The sequence below is a fragment of the Aegilops tauschii genome, chromosome 5 (genome assembly GCF_002575655.3).
Source record: "Aegilops tauschii subsp. strangulata cultivar AL8/78 chromosome 5, Aet v6.0, whole genome shotgun sequence".
Lineage (NCBI taxonomy): Eukaryota > Viridiplantae > Streptophyta > Magnoliopsida > Poales > Poaceae > Aegilops > Aegilops tauschii.
In genome coordinates this window covers 459,832,765-459,842,779 of record NC_053039.3, presented here as the reverse complement: position 1 = coordinate 459,842,779, position 10,015 = coordinate 459,832,765, and the positions used below count along the sequence as shown (strand labels likewise).

The 10,015-nt window shown below is 46.1% G+C and overlaps 1 protein-coding gene across 1 annotated transcript; it reads right to left on the bottom strand.

Annotated features, from left to right (window-relative positions):
• Positions 1–3,679: 3,679 nt before the first annotated feature.
• On the bottom strand, positions 3,680–7,189 carry LOC109755421 (uncharacterized). The gene is made up of 4 exons (XM_020314335.4): positions 6,347–7,189; positions 5,846–5,938; positions 4,162–4,229; positions 3,680–4,076 (listed from the first exon to the last, which is right to left on the bottom strand). Exons 1-4 carry the CDS (start codon positions 6,995–6,997, stop codon positions 3,947–3,949), a joined length of 942 nt encoding a protein of 313 aa, XP_020169924.1. The 5' UTR covers positions 6,998–7,189; the 3' UTR covers positions 3,680–3,946.
• Between the last annotated feature and the right edge of the window lie 2,826 nt (positions 7,190–10,015).

Here is a 10,015-nt window from a genome sequence, read left to right as displayed (position 1 = left end):
GCAGTAGAAGCACTCAGTCTTAGTGTTAGGTCCAGACTTGGGCTTCTTCACTTGAGCAGCAACTTGCTTGCCATTCTTCTTGAAGTTCCCCTTCTTCCTTTGCCCTTTTTCTTGAAACTAGTGGTCTTGTTAACCATCAACACTTGATACTCCTTCTTGATTTCTACCTCCGCAGCTTTTAGCATCACGAAGAGCTCGGGTATTGTCTTATCCATCCCTTGCATATTATAGTTCAGCATGAAGCTTTTGTAGCTTGGTGGCAGTGATTGAAGAACTCTGTCAATGACACTATCAACAGGAAGATTAACTCCCAGTTGAGTCAAGTGGTTGTGGTACCCAGACATTCTGAGTATATGTTCACTGACAGAACTATTCTCCTCCATCTTGCGGCTGCAGAACTTATCGGAGACTTCATATCTCTCAATCCGGGCATTTGCTTGAAATATTAACTTCAACTCCTGTAACATCTCATATGCTCCATGACTTTCAAAACGTCGTTGAAGTCCCGATTCTAAGCCGTAAAGCATGGCACACTGAATTATCGAGTAGTCATCAGCTTTGCTTTGTCAGATGTTCACAACGTCTAGAGTTGCTCCTGCAGCAGGTCTTGCACCTAGAGGTGCTTCCAGGACGTAATTCTTCTGTGCAGCAATGAGGATAATCCTCAAGTTATGGACCTAGTCCGTGTAATTGCTACCACCATCTTTCAACTTAGCTTTCTCTAGAAACGCATTAAAATTCAAAGGAACGGTAGCACGGGCCATTGATCTACAATAACATAGACATGCAAAATACTATCAGGTACTAAGTTCATGTTAAATTAAAGTTTAATTAATCATATTACTTAAGAACTCCGACTTAGATAGACATCCCTCTAGTCATCTAAATGATCACGTGATCCACATCAACTAAACTATGTCTGATCATCACGTGAGATGGAGTAGTTTTCAATGGTGAACATCACTATGTTGATCATATCTACTATATGATTCACACTCGACCTTTCGGTCTCAGTGTTCCGAGACCATATCTGCATATGCTAGGCTCGTCAAGTTTAACCTGAGTATTCTGTGTGTGCAAAACTGGCTTGCACCCGTTGTATGTGAACGTAGAGCTTATCACATCCGATCATCACGTGGTGTCTCGGCACGACGAACTGTAGCAACGGTGTATACTCAGGGAGAACAGTTATACCTTGAAATTTAGTGAGAGGTCATCTTATAATGCTACCGCCGTACTAAGCAAAATAAGATGCATAAAAGATAAACATCACATGCAATCAAAATAAGTGATATGATATGGCCATCATCATCTTGTGCCTTTGATCTCCGTCTCCAAAGCACCGTCATGATCACCATCGTCACCGGCTTGACACCTTGATCTTTATCGTAGCATCGTTGTCGTCTCGCCAACTATTGCTTCTACGACTATCGCTACCACTTAGTGATAAAAGTAAAACAATTACATGGCAATTGCATTTCATACAATAAAGCGACAACCATAAGGCTCCTGCCAGTTGCCGATAACTTCTACAAAACATGATCATCTCATACAAGAATTTATATATCATCACGTCTTGACCATATCACATCACAACAAGCCCTGCAAAAACAAGTTAGACGTCCTCTACTTTGTTGTTGCAAGTTTTACGTGGCTGCTACGGGCTTCTAGCAAGAACCGTTCTTACCTACGCATCAAAACCACAACGATTTTTCATCAAGGACCGGGCGTAGTCAAACTCGATTCAACTAAAGTTGGAGAAATAGATACACCCGCTAGCCACCTGTGTGCGAAGCACGTTGGTAGAACCAGTCTCATGAACGCGGTCATGTAATGTCGGTCTGGGCCGCTTCATCCAACAATACCGCCGATCAAAGTAAGACGTTGCTGGTAAGTAGTATGACTATTATCGCCCACAACTCATTGTGTTCTACTCGTGCATATAACATCTACGCATATACCTGGCTCGGATGCCACTGTTGGGGAACGCAGTATTTCAAAAAAATTTACCTACGATCACGCAAGATCTATCTAAGAGATGCATAGGAACGAGCGGGGAGAGTGTGTCCACGTACCCTCGTAGACCGAAAGTGGAAGCGTTTAGTAACGCGGTTGATGTAGTCGAACGTCTTCGCGATCCAACCGATCCAAGTACCGAACGTACGGCACCTCCACGTTCAGCACACGTTCAGCTCGATGACGTCCCTCGATCTCTTGATCCAGTGGAGGATGAGGGAGAGTTCCGTCAGCACGACGGCGTAGCGACGGTGATGATGAAGTTACCGGCGCAGGGCTTCGCCTAAGCACTACGACGATATGACCGAGGTGTGTAACTGTGGAGGAGGGCACCGCACACGGCTAAGACAATTGATCTTGTGTGTTCTAGGGTACCCCCTGCCCCCGTATATAAAGGAGGGGAGGGGGAGGCTGGCCGGCCCTTGTAGGGCGCGCCAGGAGAGAGGAGTCCTACTAGGACTCCAAGTCCTAGTAGGATTCCACTTGGTGGAAGGTGGAAGGAGGAAGGGAGAGGGTGAAGGGAAGCAAAGGGGGGGCGCCGCCCCCTTCCCCTAGTCCATTTCGGACCCAGGGGGGGCGCGGCCAGCCCCTTGTGGCCCTTCTCTCTCCCCACTAAGGCCCATGTAGGCCCATTAGTTCCCCCGGGGGTTCCGATAACCCTCCGGCACTCCGATATTTATCCGGTACCTCCCGGAACTCATCCGGTGTCCGAATAACATCGTCCAATATATCAATCTTTATGTCTCGACCATTTTGAGACTCCTCGTCATGTCCGTGATCTCATCCGGGACTCCGAACAAACTTCGGTCATCAAATCACATAACTCATAATACAAATCATCATCGGACGTTTAGCGTGCGGACCGTACGGGTTCGAGAACTATGTAGACATGACCGAGACACATCTCCGGTCAATAACCAATAGCGGAATCTGGATGCTCATATTGGCTCCTACATATTCTACGAAGATCTTTATCGGTCAAACCGCATAACCACATACGTTGTTCCCTTTGTCATCGGTATGTTATTTGCCCGAGATTGATCGTCGGTATCATCATACCTAGTTCAATCTCGTTACCGGCAAGTCTCTTTACTCATTCCGTAATGAATCATCCCGCAACTAACTCATTAGTCACATTGCTTGCAAGGCTTATAGTGATGTGCATTACCGAGAGGGCCCAGAGATACCTCTCCGATACACGGAGTGACAAATCCTAATCTCGATATATGCCAACTCAACAAACACCATCAGAGACACTTGTAGAGCATCTTTATAATCACCCATTTACGTTGTGACGTTTGATAGCACACAAGGTGTTCCTCCGGTATCCGGGAGTTGCATAATCTCATAGTCAGAGGAACATGTATAAGTCATGACGAAAGCAATAGCAATAAAACTGAACGATCATTTGTGCTAAGCTAATGGATGGGTCTTGTCCATCACATCATTCTCTAATGATGTGATCCCGTTCATCAAATGACAACACATGTCTATGGTCAGGAAAGTTAACCATCCTTGATTAACGAGCTAGTCTAGTAGAGGCATACTAGGGACACTCTGTTTGTCTATGTATTCGACATGTACTAAGTTTCCGGTTAATACAATTCTAGCATGAATAATAAACATTTATCATGATATAAGGAAATATAAATAACAACTTTATTATTGCCTCTAGGGCATATTTCCTTTACTCGGGTGCGTAAAAATCTCATTCATGGGTTGTGTGTATCTAAAAGTAAATATGTGCTCTCTCAAAAGCCATGTCCAGGACAAACACACTTGGCACTCTTTCCCAAGGGTATGATCAAATCAATTAATTCATGGTTACTTGTATATCTGCTCATTATATTTAGCACCACAAATAAATCACCACCAGCCACAACAGTATGTAGGTAGAGAAGACCGATCCACACATGCATGCATGCATGGGCTATGATGGGAGGCGGTCGACGTGAGCCAGGAACTCCTTGAGGTAGCGGTTGTAGACACATGGTCTCTCCAGGTGGGCTAGGTGCCCCGCCTTGCTTATGGTTCTCAGCATCGCCTTTTCCCCAAGCTCCCTACACGCATTGCAAGAACATACATTCTTCATCATTATTTGCATATACTACAAAGAAGCACGAAACTAATTAACCACTTGCTTACCTTTTTAGCCTCTCGGCATCCTCGATGATAAAATAGTTATCATTCTCTCCCCATAAAAGAAGTATGGCCTACATGAAAAATGGCCGATCTTTAGAGAAAAGCACCGATGATCTAAGTGATATAGGAATTGAGATCGTCGGGGATACAAGTGATTGGTTGTTAAGCACCAAGGATTTGAGACTTCTTGAGGGGAAAGAGTGCATTTGTGCATTTCAAAAATCACTAATGTGCAACATAAAATACAACTGTGTGCGTTAAACAATACAAAAAAGCAGTGACCTTTCGTAAACTATATAAGAAGGAAAAAGAAATTAATAAATGCATACTTGTAAACTTGTTATTCTCCCTTGTACTATTTATTGGCACAACTTGCAATTGGCTCTCTATTGTTCTTCGTTCAGAATTGCTACTTTTTAGTCGAATGATTCTCTTTTTCAATTCATTATAAAACAATCACCTCATTTTTCGTCATAGGTGTTTTTTTATGTGTTGCTAATGGATATTAGTTGTGTTTTTAGTGTCAACCCTTTTCTGAGAACAAGTTACAGTCTATTATACTAGGTTTTACGAAGTATTGGAACATGTAAATAAAGAAAAATATATACTAGAATTTTAGTTTTGAAATCATGTAGAATAGATTTTCCTTGTGTTTTTTGGTACATTACACTAGTTATTACGAGATATGGAACATGTAATTAGGAACTGACCTTTTCACTTTACAAGATATGGAACATGTAATTAGGAATTGACCTTTTCACTTTACAAGATATGGAACATGTAAATTACACTAGTTTTTACAAGATATGGAACGACATTGTAATTGACGTTTTAAAATCATGTAAAATGGATTATTACTAGTAAGTGACCTTTTCACTTTAATTTTGTTCATTTTTGTATTTTGGGTAATGTACTTTCTGGTTCTGTTTTGTAGCTATTTTTTTATTTTTTAATGTTGGGTAATGGGTTCTTGCGTGGATCTGTTTTTATATGTTTGTTCGCTGATACTCTCTCTGTAAACTAATATAAGAGCGTTTAGATCACTATTTTAGTATTCTAAACGCTCTTATATTAGTTTACGGAGGGAGTAATTGCTAATAGTAAACTGCACTAACAGCCCTCTAAAAAGCCCGTCAATGACTTGATCACGGGTCCAGGGTGATATTTTTCTCCATGCCAAGTGTCGGGTTATGATTGAAAAAAGGTCTGACTGGTGAATAATTCAAAATCATTAAATTGTTAAATAGACCCGCCCATTTCGCCCGACATTTTTCTTTGCAGGAGTATACTGTATTCTCCCTCTGTCCCTATTTACATGGCGCACACATATTTCAAGGTTCAACTTTAACCATTAATTTTGACCAACAAAACATATGTTCTATGTCAGATAAATTATACTGTTCAATTCTTATTAAAATGTAGATTTCAAAGGTGTAATTTTTATGACATATACATGATGTATTGTGGGTGATATTTATGGTCTTTTTTTTCGCGGAAGGGTTTGATCAAAGCTAAATCACACAAAAATTGGGTACGGTGTAATAAGGGACGGAAGAAGTACAAACTTATGAACATCATTTTTTTTTCTGAAATGGATAATGCAAGTTTTCAAAGTAGATGTGGATGCACATAATTGCAGAAAATATAGACAGACTCAATGCTACGGCATGCTGTATCTATCGTTAACCTGCTGAAAAACAGGGGCTGGTGCTTCTTTGTCCTTGCTGGTAATCATATTTTCCAGCATCTCGGATCTCTCCTTTCGGTTGTCACACATCACCTGCAGCAACCCATATCATGTACGGTTAATTCCACTGAATTGCTAAAACACAGGCGTCTGAACTTTTGTGAAGTGTCGGACCCTTTTTTGTTTAGTAGTGTCTCCCATATCTTGGTTGTCTTGGAGAAAAATAATACTAAGATTATAGCAATAAAATTAATGGTATATTCATATAGGGACAACAATATTGTGTTCCTTTTCCCCCTCAAAAAATATGAACCAGCTTAATCAGTGTCAGCGGCAATATAAATTGCCAGAAAAAACCTTTATTTTGCCATGCCCTTTCACCCAACATCAGCACAATAATATTACCGAAAAATATTGTGCTCTTTTGTTAATATATTTACGCCAGCCGATCAGACGGCGCAGAAGCTGGTCGCGCTGCCAGACAAAGGGTTCGCTGGGTACCTTGAGAAAGTCGCTGAGCAGACGACGGGGTAGAAACGGTTTCTTGTAGAACGCGGTGGAGAAGAGGCGCTCGACGCCTCCGACCGTCTCCGGCAGCATGAGGTCCGTCATCGATCCGGCGCCGAGCCTCTGCAGCAGGACGTCGTTCATGGCCGCCGTGTAGGCCACGTCGGCACCGGAGACGACCACGGAGCGGACGAGGCCGGGAAACGCCGCCGCCATCTCGAACGCAACCAGCCCGCCGTAGCTGAACCCGACCACGGTGCACCGCTGGCCCGCCAAGCCGAGCTTCCCCAGTGCCGTCGCAAGGCAGTGCGCCTGGAAGGCCACGGAGCGGTGGGGCGCCGGCGACGTGGAGCCGCCGAAGTGGACCAGGTCCGGGACGTACACGTCGTGGCCGCGCGCGGCGAGGGCGCCCACCTGGAACCCCCACGTCATCATGCCGTCGCCGGCGAACCCATGCACGAGCACCACGGCGTGCCTTTGGTTTCCCCCGGCGGTGGTGGCTGCTCCAGTCTGCTTCTTCTTAGGCAGCCACAAGTTGACGGTGGTGCCGTCGTCGTCCACGGCGACTGCATGCTGCCGGAGGCCGGCGTTCTTGGCTAGACGAGCCACGAAGTGCGTCCTTAGCATCTGCACCCAATTCACCATCGCAGATAACGTTGTCGTGCTTTCTTGCTTAATTTGGCTATGGCGGTTAGCATGCAACTTAATTGGTAGGCAACAGCACGAAAAGGTAGATGTGGGTATGCATCTCGACCAACACTTTATACACCGAGTAGAGTGGAGCTCTGTGAGCACATGCACCGCCACGTGTGTACGTTTACACAAGTAACACAACTCTTGCTGAAAATTGAAATGGAAACGTTTGAAGTCAGCCGGCCGATCTTTCTGCGTGCGTCCACCGCCTGAGTAGCCGTCAAATCCGAAAATCCTACACCTATGAAGAGAACCTACGTAAATCTAACCATCCCCCCCCCCCCACCCCCTTCAGCCCGGTGGGCCCCAGCCTCACCCAAAGACCCCCTTCAGCCCGGTGGGCCCCAGCCTCACCCAAAGACCAATCCTAATCATCCATGTTTTTTTTTGAGCATCGGTACAGACACAAGCGCTCATATACACGCGCATACACTCATTCCTATGAACACCTCCGAGAGACTGAGCCAGCATATCTCCTCCCACTGAAAGCGCATCACCGGAAATCCTGAAATAAATCCAGGAATAATGCGAGTATCAGGATTTGAACCCTGATGGGTTGGGAATACCACTGTCCACCTAACCAACTCAACTACAGGTTGATTCGCATCATCCATGTTTGTTATTACGTAAGTTACGTAGTCAGGTTTACGTAGATCTAGCATTGCTCCATCAAATCTGATTTTGATTAGATGGCTCGGAAAACCACTACCCATATTTTAAGAGTTGCAACATGGCCCATGTTGCCATTCCTTTGACCGCAACAAGTGGCCTGCTGCAGAGCGACACAAGGCCAGTCGCCCTAGTGTCCTTTCCATCAGGTGCGACGCCTTCTTTAAAATGGGAAATTTATCCGCGACCTTGAGGAATACTAGTAGTAACACACGAATACTAGCAATAACACACGTTGAACCCATTTAGCTACAAATATGAAACACGCAATATATGGGAAGAACATAAGGCAGGGAGTGCCGTTTTGGCTCTAGGGAGCATATACTCCCAGATGAACAGTAAAATCAAAATAAATAGTAAATAAAATTTAAAAATTCTGCATTTTTTCATAGATGTTCATGTTAGTGTAACAAGGATGCTTGAAATTTTTTATGCGAAATGGAATACCGATGCTTCGTCAATGAAAAAACAAAATTATGTATAACATTTGGAGGTAACATTTGTTGTTTGACTTGTTTTTATTTTTGTACATGTCAAAATGCTTAAGCTTTTGCCCTTAAAATTTGTACCCAGTAGCATTTTGGTATGACAATGAACACATCTAATTTTTTTCAACAATATTGAACCAAAAAAGGGTTTCCCCCGCTTTATATTATAGAGAAATATAAATCAACTCCCAACGATCACAAGATAATTGTTGAGGCGAAAAACACGTCAAGGCCAAAGGAGAAAGAAATAAGAACAAAATGGCAACAACGGCAGCTCGACAAAGCATGGATGATCCGCCACCGCTGCCCCCTCCGAATTCGTCCCACCGCACACAAAGGTTCTGAACCGCCGCGTACCAAGCAGCACCTCCAAGAAGGGATGCGACGTCGACAACGCTGCTGCCCGGACATGTCCTAGGGTTTCTCCAGGCACGCGGAAGGAGTTGGGGATGGGTAACACCGATGCCTTTCAGGAAGGAAAGGAGGCACCCGCAAGCGACACCGCGTCAGAGCCAAATGAACCGGCAGGGCTTTTTCCCGCATACCAACCACCATTACCTGCCCGATCCGGAGCCAACCAGCCAACTTGCCACCCGCCAGCATACGCCAACAGCCTTGAAGTCATCCATGCCGCCTCACTGAGATCACCATCACGAGGCCTAGAGGACGGAGAGAGGAATGCAAGGGATCGAGAGGGGCAGCACCGGAGTCGCACCAGAGGGAGCCACCTCCACCGCCATCGTTCGGGAGGCCTGTGCCTCCAGCACCGTCGTGGTAGCCAGCCGAACAAGGTAGCCGGCCGAACACGGCAGCAGTAGCACACCAGTCCATCCCGGTCCGGCCAGGCCCATATCGAGCCCGCAAAGCCGCTGCGGCAAGCCGGCGATGGCGCTGCCACCACCCAGCCTCCCGACGCCCCAACTCCACCTCTAGGGGGCTCCACCGTCGATGAAAAATTCGTCGGCCCACACCGGCCTAGATGGGCCCAAAGGGGCCTAGATCTGGGCCGAGCGGGCGCTGACACCCGCAAAGCTCCGCCGCCGACGGCTCAGCGGCCATGCAGTCGGCCCCCCGCACAAGCGCCAGGTCCCCCCGCCACCGCGTCGGACCATCACCGCCTGGGAGCACCGCCAGTGCCGCTCCGCCCCACGCAGGAGTGTCACTGAGAGGGGAAAAGCATCGGCCAGACGACGCATGCCAGCGATGGCGGGGGAGAGTGGGTGAGGGAGGAGACTAGGGAAGGGAGATGACGGCGCGGCCGGTCGCCCGCGAAGGACGAGCCGCTCGCGAGAGCCTGGCCAATTGGACGAGGGGCCTTTCAAAAATATTTAGCAATTGCAAAATACATTTTGGGCGCGCATGAGCATGTGCTCCCTGGTGCCAAAATGTATCAATTGCCAAAGTTTAATTGAATCCTACGTGAAACGAAACCACATGAGTAATCGTTGGGAAGATCCCACTAAATGCTACACAGAACAAGAATAAAATGCAGAGTTTATTTTGCATGAATAAAATGCAGAATTTGATACGTTATGATAGATCCAAGTGTAGAGGAAGAGAGAGAAAGACGAAGAGACTACATCAAACTTTCAAAGGATTTTTTTTTCTGTGAGATTAGAGCATATCTACAGCCGCACGTCTCAAACCCGCTTCAAACGCTCGGGCGGGCCGCCCGGTCACGATTTTTTGACCTAGACGGTCCCCTCAAACGGCCCTCAAACGTTCGGGCTAACCGGCACCCCTCATATCCAGCCCAAATATGGAGCGGATATGGGGCGCCTGAGCGCGCCCGGGCATGTCCGCCATGTTGGAC

Excerpts from the sequence above, each read along its gene's own strand:
- LOC109755421 (XM_020314335.4), bottom strand. The coding sequence starts at position 6,997 with ATGGTGAATTGGGTGCAGATGCTAAGGACGCACTTCGTGGCTCGTCTA. Across the intron at positions 5,939-6,346 it reads TGCTCAGCGACTTTCTCAAG|GTGATGTGTGACAACCGAAA; the intron begins GTACCCAGCGAA and ends GGGTTGCTGCAG. Across the intron at positions 4,230-5,845 it reads CAGCCCCTGTTTTTCAGCAG|GCCATACTTCTTTTATGGGG; the intron begins GTTAACGATAGA and ends TTTTTCATGTAG.